The sequence below is a fragment of the Bipolaris maydis genome (assembly GCF_028858645.1).
Source record: "Bipolaris maydis strain C4 unplaced genomic scaffold PSV08scaffold_18, whole genome shotgun sequence".
NCBI classification, from domain to species: Eukaryota; Fungi; Ascomycota; class Dothideomycetes; order Pleosporales; family Pleosporaceae; genus Bipolaris; species Bipolaris maydis.
In genome coordinates this window covers 781,796-802,100 of record NW_027093874.1, presented here as the reverse complement: position 1 = coordinate 802,100, position 20,305 = coordinate 781,796, and the positions used below count along the sequence as shown (strand labels likewise).

Sequence of the window (20,305 nt, the reverse complement as noted above, 5' to 3'; positions counted from 1 at the left end):
TTTCATCAACTCACATCACTGGATGTTTTGCTCTCCACCTACGCACTATGCCTTACTGTGCGCCTTGGAGACTGACTAGGCCATAGTGATACAGAACGCGGGGAAATGTGATATTGGTGGCTGGGCTTAGCGTCTTTTTCTCTCCGTCCCGATTGCTGCCGAACAAATGACGCGCTTCGAGCCAATCATAACAAAGAGCTAAACTTCCGATTTCCAAGTTTTCGTATTCTAGGCATTTAAAGCTTAACCTTGGACAAGAAAGTGGTAGACGATGGGGGGCTGTGGGTGTGGGTGCACCTACACAGAAGGGATCATAGGATCGTCAAAGCGGCTGAGTTACCCCTCCCTCCCCCCAATGTCGCTTGCATCTTCCCAAGCGCTAAAACGTGTGTCCTAACCAAGACGCCTCAACACTTTAGCTTCCGTGGGGAAAGCTTATTGATTCGATCAGTGGGGTGTGCATGTGGATAAAATCTGTCCACTGTCAATTGACCCTAAGCTTTACACCTACAACTGGGAATAATAAAGAATGCAAGTAGTTCAAATTCTGGAAAACATTCACATGCATATCAGCGGTAGTCTCTTACATGGATCTGGCACGTTGACATAAATCGTTCGTTTTTTTTCCATTAATCATAATATCGTAGCGTAGCCAGTCTTTAAATACTCGTCTTGTATACATGAAAAGCCACAAGCTTCACTCAACGTGGAAAACGTCGATACAACCAAAGCAGCCTCATACAAATTCCTCCTCGCTTACATTCTTGCCAATCTTCTCGAGCTTATCCTCAGGCACAATGCTGCCGGTAAAAGGCTTACGCGACATGCTAACGATGGCAGGAATGCTCTTGCCCTCTGTGAACATGACTTCCAGCTCCTCCAAGCTACGACCCATGGTCTCGGGATAGCCAAAGTAGACTACGGGGAGAATAATGGCGGAGATGATGAGGAAAACGAGGTAGTACTTCCATCCAATGGTCTCAATCGCCACCTGGTGTTGGGCGTTAGCAGGAATCAAGGTACAAAACAGAAGACGTGTACGTACAGGAGTGACCATGTTAACGACAAAGTTCCAAAGCCAATGGTTCGCAGTTGAGATACCAGCCATGGGCACGCGGAGCCGGGTTGGCGCAACTTCGGTGCAATACAAGAAGTTTGCGCCAAGGAAGCCGATAGGGATGAAGAAGTTGAAGAGAAAGACGAAGAATGCAGAGGCGATTTGGGCAGCCTGGTTCGTCTTAGGGAAGCTAGATGCGATGGCTAGTGCCAACATGCAAGAGGCCATGCCGGCGCCGCTGAACATGAAAAGCTTGCGACGTCCAAAGCGGTCAATGGTGAAGAAGGCGACAAAGCAGGAAAGGAATTTCCAGGTCAACGCACCACCGGAAAGGATGCGCGAGGTTTCGCTATTGAGGCCTAGACCTTGCTGGAAAATAATCTACCACAATACATTAACACGATGATGATGAATAAGGCTTAACTGATTAAACTTACAGTTGAGTAGGTGGAGATGAGGTTGCTGCCACACATCTGCTGCAAGAATTGGAGGAAAATGCAGAGAGCAAAGCGGTAGAATAGCTTGTCTTTGCCCATGGTGAAGATGTCGCTCATCTTTGCTGCGCTGCGGCCAGTTTCCTCGAGCGCGATCTCAATGCCAGTAATCTCGGCAGTGATCTCAGGGTCGTGCAGATCCAGACCCTTGAAGCTGGACAGACTGACACGAGCGTCTTCGACACGGCCCTTGGCTACAAGCCAGCGAGGTGATTCAGGGATGCTGAAAACCGCCAACATGGGAATGATGGAGATGACAGTCGGGATAGCGAGAGGAATGCGCCATTGCAAGGGCAGATTGTCTTGTTCAAAGAAACCCAAGTTGATCCAGGCTTCAAGAAGGTAGCCCAGAGAGATGAAGCATCCGTCCAGCACGACGTGCTTACCGCGGTTGGCAGACGATGAACACTCGGATTGCCAGACTGGGACGGTGGCGCTCAGAGCACCCACGCCCCATCCGAGGATGAAGCGACCGACAACGAATTGGGCAAGCTGGAAGCTGGTGCATTGCAGTATCTCGCCAACAAGCGTCAGACCTGCAGCCAAGAAGATGAGCTTTCGTCGGCCGAGGTAGTCTCCGATCCAGGAACAGGACAGAGCACCAAAGAGGGCACCGATGGTGAAGCTGGCAACGACTGCGCCCTGCTTGGTAGAGTTGCTGCTCTTCTCAGCACCATGGGTATCGATGGTATTGATTTCGGGGAAGTGGTCGTTCCAGTCCCGGAGGGAGAGGAGACCACCTACGCCGGACTGGTTGTACCCAAACAGCACAAAGGCCGGTAGGACAACGAGCAAAAGCTGGGCCGTCTGGAGGGTTTTGCCGCTGAGTCCCATTGTGGTCGAAGATGGAAGGGGTCAAGGTACAAGAGGGGAAAGAAGGGACTGGAGGAGAAGAAGGGGTCGGGAGAGAAGTCCCTACTTGTACTCCAGAACCATTCCCCACAATGCCAGTACCATTGTGTGGGTGCCATCATGGAGACTCCAGTCAGTGCATCATTCGACATTTCAGTCCCCACATGTTGGGGTCAAACCAACTACCGGAGACGCAGCATGCTAGCAGGCTCCGATGGCCGTTTCAGGCATAAGCCCATACACACCGGTCGGAAGAGTGACGCCCGGGTTGCCAGTGTGGAGTCGGCATCTACGGCATTTGAAAGCAGGCCAGCAAGGAAAAAAAAAGACAGGGCGCGTCGACGGCTATAGCTCGGCTTGGGTGGTGGTATCGTGTCGAGCGGCTAGGGGGCAGGATCGTGGAAAAGGCCGCAACGCTATTGGCAAAGTCGAGGCGTGCAGTGGAGCGGTTGAGGCTGCGGCTCTGCGGTACGAGTTAAGCTTCTCCAAGAGGGAGCTAGTGTGCTTGAAAACCTTGATTTGCCCAGCCTCCTATTCGCTGACGCCCGCGGCCTCGGCAGCTGTCTTCCTCCGCTCCTCCCCACCTGTATGGCCCTGGTTGAGAGATAGCACGCTCGTGCGAGGACGAATTTGCATCTCGTGAATAATCGCCGCCAGACCGGCCGGCCTCGATATGCCATGACCCCACGCGTGCGCACGTACTTTGTACATACTACATACCAAAATACTTATCATTGACGCTGTGACGTATATTCCCCCACGCTCACCGTGAACATGGCGATACGACTGACTACACCTACGTACATACTCACACACCATGTACACGGGCTGCAGCACCGGCACACCAAGCAAGTCTGTTGGCGAATCCGGTGAATGCCCATCTACTTAATCATAGCCCCCGGCATCTTATCAAGCCACTGGGGCGCCCAAAAGGTTCGCGCGCTGCCTTCCCTCTTAGGCTGGCCTTGTGTCTTCGCTAGCTGCTGCAGTGGACTGTGCGCCCTCGAGATCGGCGCTCTCCGCTTCCGCATTCGCACCGGCCTCGTTGCCTCGGTGCAAAAACCCATCTTTCGCCCCCGATCGTCCTGTGTCGGCACCAGGTCCTGGGGATGGTGTCACCTCTGCCGCTGGCCTGACGTGTTGATCTTCCATAGCATGGAATCGACCAGACTCGACATCTCCCGCTCCAGATGCTCGGGGCATCGGCAGCATTCCGTACTCGAAACGGTCGAAAACGGCCTTCTCCACTGACATGCGGGGCTCGTCAATCTCTCGTTTGTACTCGCTAAGAAGCGCAACTGCTCTCTCGTCACCCTTTTGCACACAAGCGTGTATGAGGAGCTCCCAAGTCTTCTTTCGGGGCTTCATCGGTGCGTCACCGTCGCTCGACGACATCATCTCCTCGTAGTATAGCAGCGCATCTTCCACGTCGCCACATCGTAAGCAGACCAGCAAGAGCCGATCATAGGTAATGCGGTCAGGTGCCAGCCCAAGCTGCATCATCTCGTTTGCCAAGAACATTGCCAGTTCCTTGCGTACAAACTGGTGGCAGCCCTTGAAGAGGATGTTGAATGTGTTGGTATTGGGCCCTGCGCGTGAAACGGTATGAAGGGCTTTGTATATCTCAATCGCCTCCTCAAGGCGACCCAGGGCAAGACTAGCCTGGATGCACGCATTGACCGCCGCTGTAGGCACTCTGCGACCAGCAGCCTCAAAGTCCTGGAGGAGGGCAAAGGCTTCCAACGAGCGGCTGGCTCCATCACCTGTATCAATAGACAAGTAATGGTACAGTGGCTGGCACGTTGCAGCATCGACCTTGACGTTGGCATCTACCATGATGAGAATCACGGATACAGCAGCCTCAACATCCTTGGCTTGCAGATGAGTAGACATGATGAGTTCGTAGTGGTGAGTCGTAAAAGTGGTTTCACGTTCGGTAAGCAGACGAAAGACGTCGGTGGCAAGTTCGACGTCTCCGTTGTGAGAAGCAAGTGCAAGAACAGACATGCAGGTGCCAGTACCCGGTTTCAAGTAGCCTGGCTGAACTTGGGTCATCCACACTTTGACCGTTTCTTCGTGCTGCGCGGGATCAGCATTATGCCATGGGTTGATTGTTGGATTTGTATTACACATACAAGCTGACTCTCTGCCGCCGCGTCCAGCAATGCGCCCAAAAGCGCATCACTCACCTTAGCAGTCCCAGTGCCACTGCCTTTGTTTTGCACTGTTTCCTTGAGGCCCAGAACATAGAACGCCTCTTCCACTTCCTTGAATTCCAATAGAATCCACATGGCCTCGTCGAACAGCCAATTCTCCACACGTATGTTGTTCCTGATCATGTCCTCCATTGTATCAAGCGCCTGCTCGAAATGGCGCTCTCGCAACAACCCTGCCACGACAAAGTTCTGCCCGCGAGTGGAAAGGGTGAGCCAGCGCGACTTCATGTATTCGAGAATCTCGGAGCGCAAAAGGTAGTCAGGATGCACCGCCAGCACCTCGAGCACACACTCGCACGCACGAGCGTCAAGCTCAATCCTCGGGGCCCCAAACAGGGATGCATCCGTCTGGCTCCAAAATCCCATTTCTTCGAGCACTTTGCGCAGCTTGCCGGCTGTGCCATCCTTGGAGCTGACAAAGCTATGCAGTAAGGCCGTGTACATTTCCCTATTTGGCTGCTCTCCTCTGTCTTTGATCAACACTCTGCAAATGTTCATGACCTCGTCCCAATGGCCTTTGGCGCCCTCGGCTCGGGCATGGTCGTAGAGAAGGTCGGTCGGAAGCTGAGCGAGCGAAGGCTTTTGCCGGGAACTGACGGGCTGAGGAACGTGGGATTGCTCGCCAAAAGGCCGGAACCCAGCTGGCGCAACGCCAGGCTGCGAAAAGAAGGACTCGTTGGCCGCGCGACATGTGCTGGACAGAGTATAGGCACGCGGCTGGTTGCGGGGGTAGATTGATCTATCATTCAGTGTCGCATTGCGCTGTGGCCGTCTAGCCCATGTTGCTACCGTGGCGCTTGCCGTCGAGTTGGGCGGGAAGCCGGGACAGAGACAACTCCATAGTCGGTCGTTCACAAATGGGCGTGGTGGCATCGGCGTTGATGTGATGCCTTGCCTATCTGAACAGGCCCAAAACTTGAGTTGCAAGATGGGGCCCGTGCGCGCAAGCCTCGGTTGCGCACGTCCGTCATGCCTCACCTCACTAGGAGCTTCGAGCTTCTACTAGTAGGCAAATTGTAAAGAATATTACTACTTGTATGCTACGTTGATGCGCGCCACGAAGAAACCCGTGTTTCAAGTGTACGCCAGACTGCAGAAAAAGGGTATATGCGCCCGATTACCAATACCTACCGCCCGCGGCTAAAGCCGTATGCCATGCCTCTCGAAATTCGAGCTGCCTTTACTTGGCAGCGCCAAATTTGATGCCTTCCCCCCCAAACCTCCTCTTGGACCAGTAAACACTCTATTAAATGATTAAGCTAAATCCACATTTTGCGTTCATCTCCGCACCATTTGCTCGGAGAGAAGTTCAAGCACCTATAATGGTAAAGTGAGTATGCAAGACGTGGGCTTGACAGAAGGAGAAACATACCTTTGGTGATATTATGTCCTGGTTGACCAGGTGCTTGCTCAAGATCTTGACAACTTCCATCTGCTCCTCGTAGCTAAGTCCAGTAATGGCAGACTCAATCACCCCGCCGACAGTCGTGTGGTGGACAGCAATGAAACTCGAGTAGTAGAAGAATGCAATGGATCCCATGATGAACTGGCAGTCCATGCGGTCAGTCATCCCGCCATGTCCAGGAATGGAATCACCAAAGTCCTTGATTTTGAATGTTCGCTTGAGCCCAGAGGCGAAGAAGCCACCGAAGGGTGCAATGAGCGAGGCAAACGTTCCTAGCATAATGACGTGGAACTGAACGGGCATGATGTTGAAGGTGCGGGGGAACGGAAGACCCTCGGGAAGGAAGGGAATCGTGTAGTCGCGCGCAACAAAGACGGGATTAGGTCTACACTCGAGGCCGGACCAGATGTTCGCACCCAAGTCGTTGACAGGGCAGATGAAGTACTTGTACTGGGAGACAAAATGAGTGACGGCGACACCCCAGAGGACGGTAAAGAACCAGGCACCCAGGAATCCCTCCCACGTCTTCTTGGGTGAGATTTGGATCAGTGGAGTCCTGCCAAACGTGATTCCGCAGAGATAGGCAAAAATGTCGTTTGTGATGACCATGGACACGGGGAGGATGAACCAGATGAAACCTTCGAAAATATTGTTGATGACAAAGTGAGCTTGTCCGACAATGAGGAACAGAGCCATGTGGGACCATGCAAATTGGGTAAACTGGAACTTGTAATGGCCCTTTTGGAGGGAGAAGACAAAAAAGATGAAGCCTGGCTGGGTTAGCTCGACAAGACGGAAGAAAAGGGAGGGGCTCAGGCACCGATAATGTAGAGCATAAAGGAAATGAAGCGGTGGTGGGTAGCCAAGGGAAGCAGCAGTCGGTCAACCATCAAAATGTGCTTGAAGTAGTAGATGACGCTCTCGCCGTACAAAAAGTACATTGCGGTGCCGAGAAAGTACCAGTTGAGCGACTTTGTGAAGCGCAGGCTGCGGGCCTTGCTGGGCACGTTTGCGATTGCAATGACCTCCTTGAAGGATATGCATTGGACGGCGGTGACCATGATGATGATGAAGAGGTGGCCAGCGCCGAGAGCCCAGAAGAAGGCGGCAATCATGACGAGGGTCCATATGGTGCGGGTGATGAAGTTTGCCTTTTTCTTCTCGTACTCTGTTTGAGGGGGTTGTTCGGGGGCCTGGGCTGGTTAGCAGGGCGAGGGCGGAGGCGAGAGACGGGCCAGCGTACTGGGGGAGCCGCTTCCTCCTTGATGGTGGTTGGGCTTCCGGGGTCGCTGAACTCGGACAGAGACTGCGAGGGCCGACGAGCCCGTCCATTGCTGGCACTGCGCGTTTGATGCTGGAACTTGACGTCCTTGCGAGGGCGCGCCATGGTCAGCGCGGGCGGGTGGTGATGGCGGCAGCAGCTATGTGGAAGCCTGCAGCGAGAGGGAGGGGGCGGTGATGGCGATGGCGGTGGTGATGGCGGGGTGTGTGGGAGTCGAGGTTGTGGTGGGCGTGGGCGTGTGGTGAATGCGACGGCGGGGTGGTCGAGGGCGCGGTGGTGGGCCAGACGTGCGAGCGAGGGTTTGCCTATTGCTAGCAGGCAGGCTGTGAAATTGCAGCGGACAAGTCGCAACGGACAGACGTCATGGCTGCGCCTCCGTCTAGCGACGACGGCCTAATGCCACCACGACTAATAAGCATACGCCCCAGCCCAGCCCCGATGGAGCCACCATGCCCGGCCACGACGACGACGACGATGACTACGGCTTCGACGACGACGACGACTACGGCTTCGACGACGACGACCTCGACCACCTCCCCGCAAACACGCTGCACCACCTCGAGGCCAATGCCCTACGCGCCACCCAGCACCCAGCACCCGCCTCCGACTATGGCCTCGACAATGACGACCATGACGGCGCAGAGCTTGTCGACCTGAACGATGCCTCTGGCCCGCCGCCCGCCTCGCCCTGGGTCGTGACAGCCCAGGCGCCGCTGCATTCACAGCCCCGGCTCGCCGACGACGACGACGGCGCTGCCGCCGGTGCACACGGCCAGCACTCTGATCCCCACCACCTGCTCCAGCGCATCACTCAGGTGCGATACCCTTTGTGCACCGCCCGCGTGCTCCCCTGACCTTGCTGATGCCCGCAGTTGGAGCAAGACCAGGCCCGCCAGACACGAGAGGCCGACGCGCTCAGGGAAAAGCTGCAGACCAAGTCCGGTGAAGCTGACATCCTTCGAAGACGCCATGACATCGATGCCAAACGATACGAGCGCCAGCTGGCCGACCAGCAACATGCCCATGGCACAGAGCTGGCCAGGCTACGCGCAGAGATGGACAGTCTGCGCCGCGAGGCAGAGTCGGCCCAGACAGACACCATGTTCCACCAGTATGAGGCGCGCGAGGCTGGCATCCCACGAAGAACAGCACGGATTGTGCCCTCAAAACCAACGCCAACCCTGCCATCCGCCAGTCCCGCAGGCACGCCTAGGGGAGCACACACGGCAAGAGGCCCGCTAGCCGACGGCTTCGACGATGACGACGTCGTCATGGCATCGCCATCCAGACATCGCGACAGACCAAAGACTGCTACTCCCAAGGCCGGGAAGCGCAAGCGGCATGTCACTGACCAAAGTCCCCTACCACTGCCCGCCCTACAGCTGAGCGGGCCGCGTAGTCGACCCAAGGAGCGGGAACCGCCGCTAGCAGCCCAAGCCAAGATAGATACGGCACTGCTCCAGCACTTCAGACACGACGACCGTCGATTCGCCCTATTGCACCGCCTGCTTTCCTATCCATCCTCCATTGACACAGACCGCGTACTTGAGGCACTGACCAAGTATGCCTTTCCCTCCACCCCCACTAAGAAATTGTCGTCGATAGTGTACGATGCGCTAGCAAACATGACTATCGATCATGTCCATGACTTGGCCTTGCACCTGTGCCATGTCTTTCTCGACCTCTGGAAAAGATGTCAAACCGAAAAGTACTACGAGCCTACTCCGTTGATCCTCGATGCGCTACATTTTATCCTCGCATGCGAGCCAGTCGAGACTGCTGTAGAGATTGCCCAACGCATTGTCCCACTCATCATTGCTTCTGTTGATCTTGTGGCTGACCCCATATCCAAAGCAGCCAGAGGGGGTGATAAGGCAATCGCAGATCTGTACTCACCAAAACAGCGCCAAATTGCTGCCTACATTAACGTGGAAGACTGTCTCGAGCTGCTCTACTTAGTAGCAACTAGCTGTCTATCCTCATCAGATACCGGAGCCATCGTCGGCCTGTGGCAAGCAATACCCTCTAGTTTTACGTTAATGCTCCTAGTCAAAGAGCAGCCTGTGGCGCAAATGACTCTCATGTTACGCATATTGGGCACATCTGCTCTCACCACCTCAGTTGGACCTATTAATACGGCAGATCCCGCTGCAGATAACCAAGCAAGCAATGAAGACGCTCTAATCAATCGTCTCACCAACCTTTTCACCGAGACACCTAAGCCTGTGCCGGATCCTTCCGCATCACCTACAAACACCGTACCAGTGTCCGAGGCCGAGCTATGGGACCTGCGCCTCCTTGTCCTCTCAGTGCTCACGCAATTTTCCATATTTGAATATGGGTCCTGTCGCTTAGCACAAAACCGACTGTGTACTGGCCGGCTCATCAAATATCTCGACCATTGCATAACAAGCCTCTACCGTCACCCAGTTGCACCCACCCAAGACTACAAGGTGAACTCCATCAACGCAACCATGAAGCTCATCCACCACATAGCCACATCAAATCCCAAATTCGACATCAAAACCAAGCTGGTCAACACACTGGGCGGGCAGCATGCCTATCTTGTTGCCCTGACACGACTAGCCTTCAGTGAAGGCTTGGTCTTGGAGTCTGGCATCGAAGACGAGGTTGTCAACATGGCGCATGACATCTTGGATGAAGGGTTGAGCATGGAAGAAGGCGACGCCTTTGGCAAAGTATTCAGCAGTGGGAGTACGGCATGAGTATACATAGTAAACTGAATATTTTACTTGATGACAAAGGTTGCGAATAACGGCCAATGTTCCGATATGGACAAAGGTTAGGTACATTTGTGGGCTTGATCAAAACTAGCCATTGTCTCGATCAGACATTGGCATGTTAACATTACATTGCCTCACAAATGTTCGCAGGAGAAACACGAGTGAAAATTTTGGTGGCTTATTTCATTCTTCCAGATGCGTGGAACTACTACAGTAACGCTGAACTTCTTCGTTAACAAAACTCAATCTGATCATGCTCGCCATTAAATGTCACCCATTAACATGAACCATGATTCTCATGTCGCTGCAAAAGGTATTCGCACTCCGCTTCATGCAATAATCAGCAAATGGTACCTAAGTACTGCCAGTGACCCACTCCTCTAAGATACAACCGCATGATTCAACAGAGGAAAGGGGCATCCGGCTATCATGGTGTGGTACGCAGCCGAAACGTCTATGAACCGTCGGGAAGTAGAAACCTGTACCGTAGTTATGCATGTCATTATGGAAATGATTGCAAAAGAAAGGCCCTGGATCATCAGCACTCGCTGTTGAGCTGATTTTTGGGCCAGACATAGCCCGTTTGGTCCCACAACTGATTCGCATTAGTCACTCGTCTCTCGGCATCGCTCTACTAGACGCTTACAGTGTAGTTTGGGTTTTGGTAGGCTTTTGCATGCTTCTCAATGTATTCTGTCGTTTCGAAGCCTGGAGGATTGCACGTCACCATTTTCTCGCCCTTCTTCTGGTACCATCTCACATAGTCGACATGCATTGTTGTCGGAAACACCAAGTTCTTCCAGTCGATATACGTCCACGAATTACTGAAACCGAGATTGAGAACCAGTGACATAGGTTCTTCCGATATCTGACGGGCTTGTATATTGCCATTGGCTCCAATCGCCCGGCCATCCAGCAAGAACATTGTCTGATCGCCTACTTTCCACAATATGTAGGCCTCTTTACCCTGTCCGGGCACATATTCAAAGGAGAATCGCTGGTATTGCTTATTGTCGTACCAGTCTTTGTTGAGCACCGTCGTCGCAGAGATGGCCTGCTGGAAGGGACCACCGGTATACGTGTTCAACCCACTCAAAGTCAGGTCTGGAAACGCCGTGAAGTTATAGTTTGGGTAGTAGTTGATATCGAACGGGGCAACTTGGTAACTTTGCGTTGCTATGGGCAATCCTTGAGGTCCTGGGTAGCCTGGGAAAGCTCCTGCTTCAATGACATCGATTTCTGGCGCACCTCTTCCGGTTCCAGGTGTGGGATGATCTTCACCTGGACAGGTGCATGATGGAAGTCGTTGGCCAGGTAGGTGAGACAGTCCATCAGGGCTGGACTGATTGGGTGTGATGCCAGCATCACAGGCTTGATAAGTATAGGGCCAAAGTCCGTCCGTGGTACTTAGATATCCAGGTCGACCAAGATTGCCCATTGTCCATGCGCCAGGCCAAAGTCCTTGAACACCTGCTGGCCCAGGCAAGGATACCGAAACCTCAAAGATGCCCCCTTTGAAGCACAATTGGTTCCAGCTATTCAACATGCCTGACCTGAACTTGAGTTCATGGTTGAAGAACTCTTCCAAGCGCATTTGAAGCGATCCATGACTAGTGGTCACAGCATCGGCGTCATACCACTCGAGGTCTTGCGTGGCTCCGTACCAGATATTGGGGGCGAAGAAGTAAGGATCATCTCCTTCATAGAATGACCGGTCGTCCTCGTTGAATTCGTCGCTAAATACGAGTATGTAATCGTCACCGTGTTCGCCCTTTCTCGTCTTCACGGTCTTGGGCGTGTCGGGGTCGATCAGGCCTTTTCTCGTGTTAACCAGCAGCGGGTATCGTCTGTTATTCACTGTAGCCCAGGTATGAGGTACCCAATAGTAGGGCAACATACTCAGCGGCATACCATATGCCGAATTATAATCAATGAGACCCACGGCAGAGAGGACGGGTAATCCGACAAATATGAACATCAGCCCAGATATCACAAGGACCAATCCGATGGTGGAGACGATGCTGTCCTTAGTAAAGTAGTCCCTTATCCTTGGCCTAAATCGTATGTCATCGTCATCGCGAGGCAAATGCATTTCATCGTCTGGTTCTTTTTGATCGCACACCAATGGCCAGGATGCCATTCCCTTTTCTTCGTAAGGTGCAACCAAGCGGTCATCCATAAAAGATGCATTCCTCTCTACGTCGTATAAAGTACTTGACCCTTGAGAGGCTCCTGTACCGGGAGCAACAGGTGTGAGAAAGGGATTGACGGATGTGACTCGTGGTGGTGGGGTGGTAAGGGCGAGCTTGACTCGGGATCGCCTCTCTGAGACAGAAGTCCGCCGGCTACGACTGGAAGTTTTGATGCCATCTGAGAAGGGCTTAAAGTACCGCGTGTAATCGGTTCCCAAGTCGTTTACCGTGAGTGGTGTGCTGGGAGAGCGTGACGCTTGAGTGTGGAGGTCTGGTGTACTTCTTGTCTTTGATCGCAGATAAAGACTGGGCGGAAATCGCAAGTAAGGCCGTGGTGAGGCTGTTTGAGCAGAATCAGATTCCGGCTGCCTCCTGTCGCTCGACTGCACCGGACTTGCTGCCCTGAGTCTTGTGGGATTGAGCGGCGAGGATACGGCAGGGGTAAAGGGTAGTAGTAGTATGGATGACAAGGGTTGCTCTGCCAACACCGATCTGCTCTGATCCCATGTCGCCCTCTCAGTTACCGTAGCTCCTCCTTCTACGCCTGCAGTCGAACGTGTCCGTCTGAGCCACTTATTGTCCCGCACTGGCTGGTTATGTCCTGGCGTAGATGCCATGAGTTGTTTCCTTCCCTAAAGAGATCAGCAAACAGATGGCGTTAGCACTTGTGCCTTATTCCACTGGGCGCCCTACTTTGTGCAGCTTGTGCCGAATGCGGTAGACGCTCGTAGTGTTGGTGTCAGTCAACGAGTTGTCGAACGTACCCTGTAGAGGAGGTGAAAGGAAGTGGGAGTCGCAGGGACACAAGTGGGAAGCGCCATGGGCGTCGTACGAAGGCACGATGATGACTGGGGGGTTGATGCTGTGTCACATACCATGAAAGAGTCGAGGATACAAAGGAGCACCCCGAGACGAGCAACGAATGGCGCGGAAAGGGTACAGATGCCCAATGAGGCACAAGAAGCCTTAACAGTGGGGAAATATAAATCCAAAAGATGGAGCGGTAGCGACAGTGGGTAGCGATGTGTCCCTAGAAAGCACGTGAGGTGTTTGAGCAGATATAGGAATAGAGAGCAGTATGAGCAGCAGTGACGGTGAATGCGGGTTAAACATCGCAGCCGTTCGCTTTCAAGACAATAGAACTCACGAGTTACTTTTGGAGATCTTTTCCTTTTCATTCTCTTTGCATTTCTTACGTTACTCTGCCTTTTGCTACTCTTCACACGTTATAAAAACTGATATAAAAATAATTTTTATTAAATAGATAGAGAATGGATCCCGCGAACGATCGGCCGAGCTTAAACTCTATAGAGAACTCCATACAACGATCGAGCGCTAACTATCCTCCAAGATTAACCTAAAGTAACTATATAGAGATAGTATCTTAGTATATAAGCTAGTTAACCTAGATATATAAATATATAACACTTACCTACTATATAAAGATTTAGTTTTACTTTTACTAGATTACTAGCCTTGTAATTATATAGTGTAGAATACTTACAAGCTATTTTATATATTAACCAAACTATAGTTAAATAATTATAGGAAATCTCTAGATAGAATACTTACACACTACAGAGTATATTAGTTTAAATAAACCTAGATATATTTACCTATATAGAGAAAATAATACTTACGCACTATAATACGTCTTAGTATAATTATAGCCAGTTATTTTACTAAGATGTAGGTTTAGAACACTTACACACTATATTAAATATTAGTACCTTTCTAACAAGTATTTTTCTTATTATAAAGAAATAAAACTTACTTGCTAAGAAATAGATTATTATTAAAGTAAATTAGCTTATTTTAATATAAGTTTTAAACTTACCGCGGTTGAACCCTATACTATATATTATTCTTACTAGCTCGACTTTTAAGTTAAAAAAATATAACACTTACAGGCTAACAATATATTAGTATTATTACTAGTAGCTAATATCTAGCTATATCTAACTATAGCTATAGAGAACTTACAGGCTATAGATTATATTAGAGTTATTATAGCTTATTAGTATTTTAAACGTATTAGATAGAATACGTACACACTATATAATATATTAGTATTATTTGTTACAAGCAACAAGCAGAAGGATTCACTCCCCGGGTATGACGATAGAAAGTTGGGAAACCACTTGGGATCCTGACGGGAAGGATGATCATCGCGGGGCGAGATCACGGGACTTGGCATCCCGCCAAGACATGGCCTCCGGGAGGCCACTGAGGATAGGGAGGCCAACGCCCTCCCAAACCTCCCGCCGAGAAGGGAGGACAGGGAGGACAGGACTGGAAGCAACGAGGATATAAGGATGGATGGATTTCATTATTTACTCTCGTTGTGGTCAACTCAAATTGTACTTTCTTACTAGTTACTCAACTTCACAAGATTGATACTTGTTAGTCTATTCGACATAGATTAGGAATTGTCAACCTATTGTTACTTTCTATCCAAGCACGCCCACTCCACTGTATCGCCAGACAAATACCTCACGGCGCTCTTCACACCATCTCGCTCGCCCTAACCCGGATCGAGCTTAGAGAAGTATCAGCAACAAACCCCGTGTAACACTTTGACCACCCACGGATTTAGTGGACTTAGGAAGATTAACATTAGGACGCCCGATTAAGACTCAAGATGTCTCACAATTACTCTCAGTCACAGGCCAGTGCCGGTGGACCAGTCCAGAGTCCCGGACCAGTACACAACCCAGCAATCGACGACGAAATGCTGACGCCGGACGATGGGGAAGAGGGAGACGGAAGCGTACTACGAGCGTACGAGAGCCTTAGGCGACAAAACGAGATTCAGGCACGGCAAATGGCCGAGATGCAAGCAATGATCAATCAGCTAACAAGCCAGCTGATGGCCACGCCAAACGAGAAGCCTATCAAGAAACCCAAGATGGCAACCCCGGACAAATACGATGGTAACCGAGAAGGGTTACGGACGTTCCTCACCACTATCGAGTTGTACTGCGGCTACAACGAAGTACTAAACGACGAAGAGAAGATCCTTATGGCAAACACACACCTAAAGGGCAAAGCAGCCAGCTGGATGCAACCCTACGTAGAGGACTTCCTATTGGACATCAACAACAAGGGAACCAAGGTCGAGACGCGTACCTTATTCAGCAGTTGGGCCAACTTCAAGGAGGAAATGGGACGCATCTTTGGGGAGGTAGACGCGGAAAGCCAGGCGGAGAAAGCAATATCTCGCCTGAGGCAGACCAAAGCAGTTTCAGCTTATACGGCGGAGTTCAAGCAACTACAAGCGCGAATCAATTGGGACGATTCGGCACTCCGGACGGTATACGAAGCAGGTCTGAAGGAAAACATCAAGGACGAACTTGTACACTACGACAAGCCGAAGGATTTGTACTCGTTGATCGAGTTGGCAACAAGAATCGACACGCGATTATGGGAACGAAAGGAAGCCCAGAAAGGATACAGACCAGGGCCACCCTTTGCCAACACCCGAAGGTATCGGAACAACAAGGATCACGACGGAGATACGTACATGACCGGCAAGGTACAAGATAAGTCTAAGGATAAGAACAAAACCCGAGGAAAGTTTAATGACGGTCTTTCCAAGGAAGAACGCCAGAAGCGTTACGACAGTAAGGCATGCCTCCGCTGCGGCGAAGTAGGACACTTCCGTAGGGACTGCCCGAAGAATGAAGTCAAGCAAGGAGCGGTTAAGATCGGAATGCTACGGATAGCAACACCATACCCGACTGAGGAACTAGACGAGACTCTCAGCGACCTAGACCTGTACGACGAAGCAAGACAAGCCACCGATGAGGCCTTTGAGCTAGTACAGAAGGCGATAGGACTCCAAGACTTCAAGTGGGACGAACCACTACCAACGGATTGGCAGGTTGAAGGGGCAGAGGTACTACGCCGCCTAAGAAACCAACAGTGCTGGATTTGTGGAAATACCAGGCACCAAGCCAACGATTGCGATATCGAAGGACGAATCACAATCACGGGACCCCGAGCAGATGAGATTGCCTGCAGGGCTGCCTAGGAACAACCTAGATTCAAGGAATCTGATGACGAGGAGACGCCTCGGACGTTCAAGGAACGAATGGAGCAACACGAGCGCCTACGTTAGGTTGACTGCCCAAGACAGTGTGATTATCACTTGAGGAAGCGAGAAGAAACCAGGAACAACGAGGACGATTGCTGCCACATCAACTTATGGCATAACGAGTGTCGGGTACAGCACTGCTAGGTGCACCAGCTAGGAGAAAAGGAAGCTTACGAAGAGCTATGCTGGATCAATTGTACGACCAATTGCCAGTTCCACAGGGAACAACGACGGAATGCTCGAAAGGTAGACGACTACTACCATAGCACGATATCCGCCGAGGAATGCAATGCGAAGAACTACAGGATGCACAGAGCTGCAAGACCAAGAGTCACGACGACTAGGGTACCTAGGCAGGGTCAGGAAAGGTCCAACAAAGAAAAGAGCCACGAACGACTCTTATGGACGCATTGCAGGAAGGGATGCACCTTCCACCGACAACAGTTTGAGGATGCTCGAGGAATAAACGATTATCTCCATGGCACCCTGTTAGCAAACATCTGTGAGGCAGACGGATGCCCGATTTACAGAACGAAGAAGCCGAGTCCAACGAAGGGGTTTGCGAAGGAAGACATACCGCACCAGAACACCTATTGGAGCTTCTGTTACGACGATCAGTGTACAGTACACTATGCCGCCAAGGAAGGCGAAGGCTACTTTCCTAAGAAGAGGAAAGGTAAGCAGACAAAAAACTAGGATGCTGCTAGGGACAGGGTCACGCTGGTGAAGGCAGTCCTAAAACGACCCTCAAGGAAGTACGCGAACTGGGAGCGCAGGATTTGCGGCTACAGGCTATGGTACTTATAGACGGACACGAGGTGACGGCGCTCATAGACAGTGGGGCCGCACGAACCGTTATCTCACCCCGAGTGGTGGAGCAGAACAACATACCCTATCGGACCAAGAAGGTGCCGATGCGAGTGGTATTAGCCGACGATAGTCCCACGACATACGGGAACGGCTGGATTCGACTTGAGACCGAGGCAGTATCGTTACGCCTGGCTGGTCAAGAAAGCCGAACGAAAATTAGTATTATGGATCTTGGTGAGACCGAGATGATAATTGGCTACGACTGGTTGTTAGAACACAACCCTGCCATCGACTGGCAAAAGAAATCGATACACAGCCGAGAACCTGTGCACAAGGTTGCTGGTGTACGACGAGAAACACGCCCGACGGATCAACGCGCAAACCCAGATGGGAGATTCGGTGTGATTTCGCCGCATAAGATCGCGAGAATCTATGCGAAGGACCCTCAGAGAGTAGGAGTTATATAGATACGGCAGGTCGCGACCACGAAGGAAGGACCGGTACCACAGGTTGCGTCCGTAAATGACGAACCACTGCTGGCGATTCTAGCAGAATACCGAACATCAGAGTTCAAGGAACTGTTCGAGGAAAACGAAGCAACAGACTTAGCAGAACACCAGGATTAGGATCACGAGATCATCTTGGAGGAAGGAGCAAAGTTGAGCCCAGGAGGAATGTACCCTATAGCGCCCGAGCATGATGCTGAGCTGCGGGATTACCTCCAGAAGAACTTGAAAAAGGGATTTATCCGACCAGGATCAGGCCCGATGGCCTCGCCTATATTGTTCGTAAAGAAGCCTAACGGGAAGTGGCGACTGTGCGTCGACTACAGGAGGTTGAACAGCGTTACTCGGAAGAATCGATATCCCTTACCACTGATTACAGAGCTCATGGACCGACTCCAGGGAGCTAAGTGGTTTACGAAGTTCGACGTTCGGGAAGGATTTTACCGAATTAGGATCAAGGAAGGTCACGAGTGGATGACGGCGTTTAAGACGAAGTATGGACTGTTCGAGTATACGGTTATGCCATTCGGGTTGACGAATGCGCCGGCAACCTTTCAATCAGTCATCAACAACGCGCTTCACGAGTACCTTGGAATCTTTGTTACCGCGTATCTGGACGATGTACTAGTGTACTCCAGCGGCACACGCGAAGAACATGTCGAGCATGTTAAGAAGGTCTTACGGAAGCTTAAGGAATACAAGCTGTACCTTCAACCAGGAAAGTGTGAGTTTCACACTCAGGAAACGGAATTCCTTGGATTTATCATCTCAACCGACGACAAGTGCGATGGGCAGAAATGTTGGCCCAGTTCGACTTCAAAATCACCCACAGGGCCGGAACGCTCAACGGAGCAGCGGATGCCCTTAGTCGACGAAGCGACTTACGAGAAGAAGGTCATAAGGAACCCCACGAAGCAATGCTGAGGCAGATGCCCGACGGTAGTCTGAAGTACAATTAGCCGGAACTAGCTAAGATAGCAACTACAGTGGTTCACCAAGTAATGACGCTTCAGCAGCAGTGGCAAGAGAAAGCCAATAACTGGCAGTTCGAGCCTGAGAGCTCCGATGGACTGTTATAAGACGAACAGGAATACTGATGTATGGTTTCGAAGGATCGAACATACGTACCCCCACACATGAGACCGGATCTTATTAAGGAACTGCATGAGTCCCCCGAATATGGACATGCAGGAATCGAGGAAATGGTTAGACGACTGTCGAAGGTATTTGCAATACCACGTATGCGTACGAAGGTGCAGGAAATACTAGGCAACTGTTTGGCATGTCACCAGAACAAGCCCAAGAGGCATAAGCCCTACGGCCTGTTGCAACCCTTACAGCCACCATCTAGACTATGGACAAGCGTAACGATGGACTTCATAGTGAAGCTCCCGAGATCGTTAGAACCGGGATCAGCCCGATTTTGCGACACAATACTAGTAATCGTATGCCGATTGACTAAAGCAGCAAAGTTCGTGCCAACGGAAGAGACTATTACGGTAGAGGAATGCGCGTACGAAGTCTAGAAGGCACTAGTGTCAGAACACGGGATACCTGAAGAATTCATTACGGACAGAGATAAGCTGTTCACGTCCTTGTACTGGACGACATTCCTGGCAAAATTAGGTGTGAAAAAGAAGCTTTCGACGAGCTTTCACCCGGAAACAGATGGCTAGACGGAACGAACGAATCAGACATTGGAGCAGTATCTGCGGATGTACGTCAACAAGTTACAGGACAACTGGGTTGAGTACTTGCCGGCAGCGCAACTGGCTTACAATAGCACGAAATCCGCAACGACAAGGCAGTCACCACACTATGCGAACTACGGATATGAGCCGGTAGCTCATCGAGATCCAAAGGACATTGAAAGTATCGCTGATAGTGCAGACGAGAAAGCACGCCTTTTGCGAGAATTACACGAAGAACTGAGCAAGCGGATCGCTCAGAGGAACCTCACGACGTCCAAAGCAGCGAACAGGCTAAGGATCGAGGGACCGACCTTTAAGGAAGGGGACAAAGTTTTCCTGTCGAGACAGAACCTGAAAACTAAAAGACCATGCAAGAAACTGGACAATCTCCGAGTAGGACTATTCGAGATCCTAGAGAAAATAGGGCCGGTAAACTACAAACTACGGCTACCACCAGGCATGAAAGTACACCCCATATTCCACAAGAAGCTTTTAGAACCAGCACCCCAAGACGCCGAACTAGCAGAAGACATCGAACTCGAGAACGACGAGTATATGGTCGAAGCGGTCAGGGACCTACGGAAAATCGGTCGTTAGTGGAAATACTTGGTCAAGTGGCAAGGATGGCCGGATAGCCAGAACACTTAGGAACCAGAAGGAAATTTAACGAACTGCAAGGAATTGATACGAGCGTATCACAGGCAGCATCCAGAGAAGAGAGGACCGGGTCCTCTAGGGAAAGGAAGTAATCAAGGGACAAAGGATCGGAAGAGTCAGCCTGTAACCAGCCCAGATCAGTCGACGGTCCGGATAGCGATGGTTCGACAGGAAGAAGGCCCGTACCAGGGGCAGAGCTCCCCTCGGCCTGCTCTTTCGCCCGATCTTGCAGACTTAGAATGGCGTGATCACGATCAGCGTACGATCGCTTAAGAGCCTCAGTCTCAGCAACCTCCAACCGAA

The 20,305-nt window shown here is 51.3% G+C and overlaps 4 protein-coding genes across 4 annotated transcripts; 1 reads left to right on the top strand and 3 right to left on the bottom strand.

Moving 5' to 3' along the window:
• Positions 1-609: 609 nt before the first annotated feature.
• On the bottom strand, positions 610-2,444 carry PSV08DRAFT_212295 (general substrate transporter). The gene is made up of 3 exons (XM_014217163.2): positions 1,495-2,444; positions 1,046-1,438; positions 610-991 (listed from the first exon to the last, which is right to left on the bottom strand). The coding sequence occupies exons 1-3, from the start codon at positions 2,383-2,385 to the stop codon at positions 737-739; spliced, it is 1,539 nt and encodes a 512-aa protein (XP_014072638.1). The 5' UTR covers positions 2,386-2,444; the 3' UTR covers positions 610-736.
• Positions 2,445-3,115: 671 nt separating this feature from the next.
• On the bottom strand, positions 3,116-7,527 carry PSV08DRAFT_406051 (phosphatidate cytidylyltransferase). The gene is made up of 7 exons (XM_066093731.1): positions 7,268-7,527; positions 6,845-7,217; positions 5,992-6,794; positions 5,910-5,936; positions 5,804-5,862; positions 4,593-5,601; positions 3,116-4,482 (listed from the first exon to the last, which is right to left on the bottom strand). The coding sequence occupies exons 1-7, from the start codon at positions 7,409-7,411 to the stop codon at positions 3,358-3,360; spliced, it is 3,540 nt and encodes a 1,179-aa protein (XP_065947990.1). The 5' UTR covers positions 7,412-7,527; the 3' UTR covers positions 3,116-3,357.
• Positions 7,528-7,755: 228 nt separating this feature from the next.
• Positions 7,756-10,312, top strand: PSV08DRAFT_233016 (uncharacterized protein; the record flags this gene model as incomplete). Its single annotated transcript, XM_014217160.2, has 2 exons — positions 7,756-8,121; positions 8,179-10,312. 2 exons carry the CDS (start codon positions 7,756-7,758, stop codon positions 10,030-10,032), a joined length of 2,220 nt encoding a protein of 739 aa, XP_014072635.2. The 3' UTR covers positions 10,033-10,312.
• A 276-nt stretch (positions 10,313-10,588) lies between these two features.
• On the bottom strand, positions 10,589-13,063 carry PSV08DRAFT_191323 (glycoside hydrolase family 16 protein; the record flags this gene model as incomplete). Its single annotated transcript, XM_066091982.1, has 3 exons — positions 10,589-10,645; positions 10,697-12,874; positions 13,007-13,063. 3 exons carry the CDS (start codon positions 13,061-13,063, stop codon positions 10,589-10,591), a joined length of 2,292 nt encoding a protein of 763 aa, XP_065947989.1.
• Between the last annotated feature and the right edge of the window lie 7,242 nt (positions 13,064-20,305).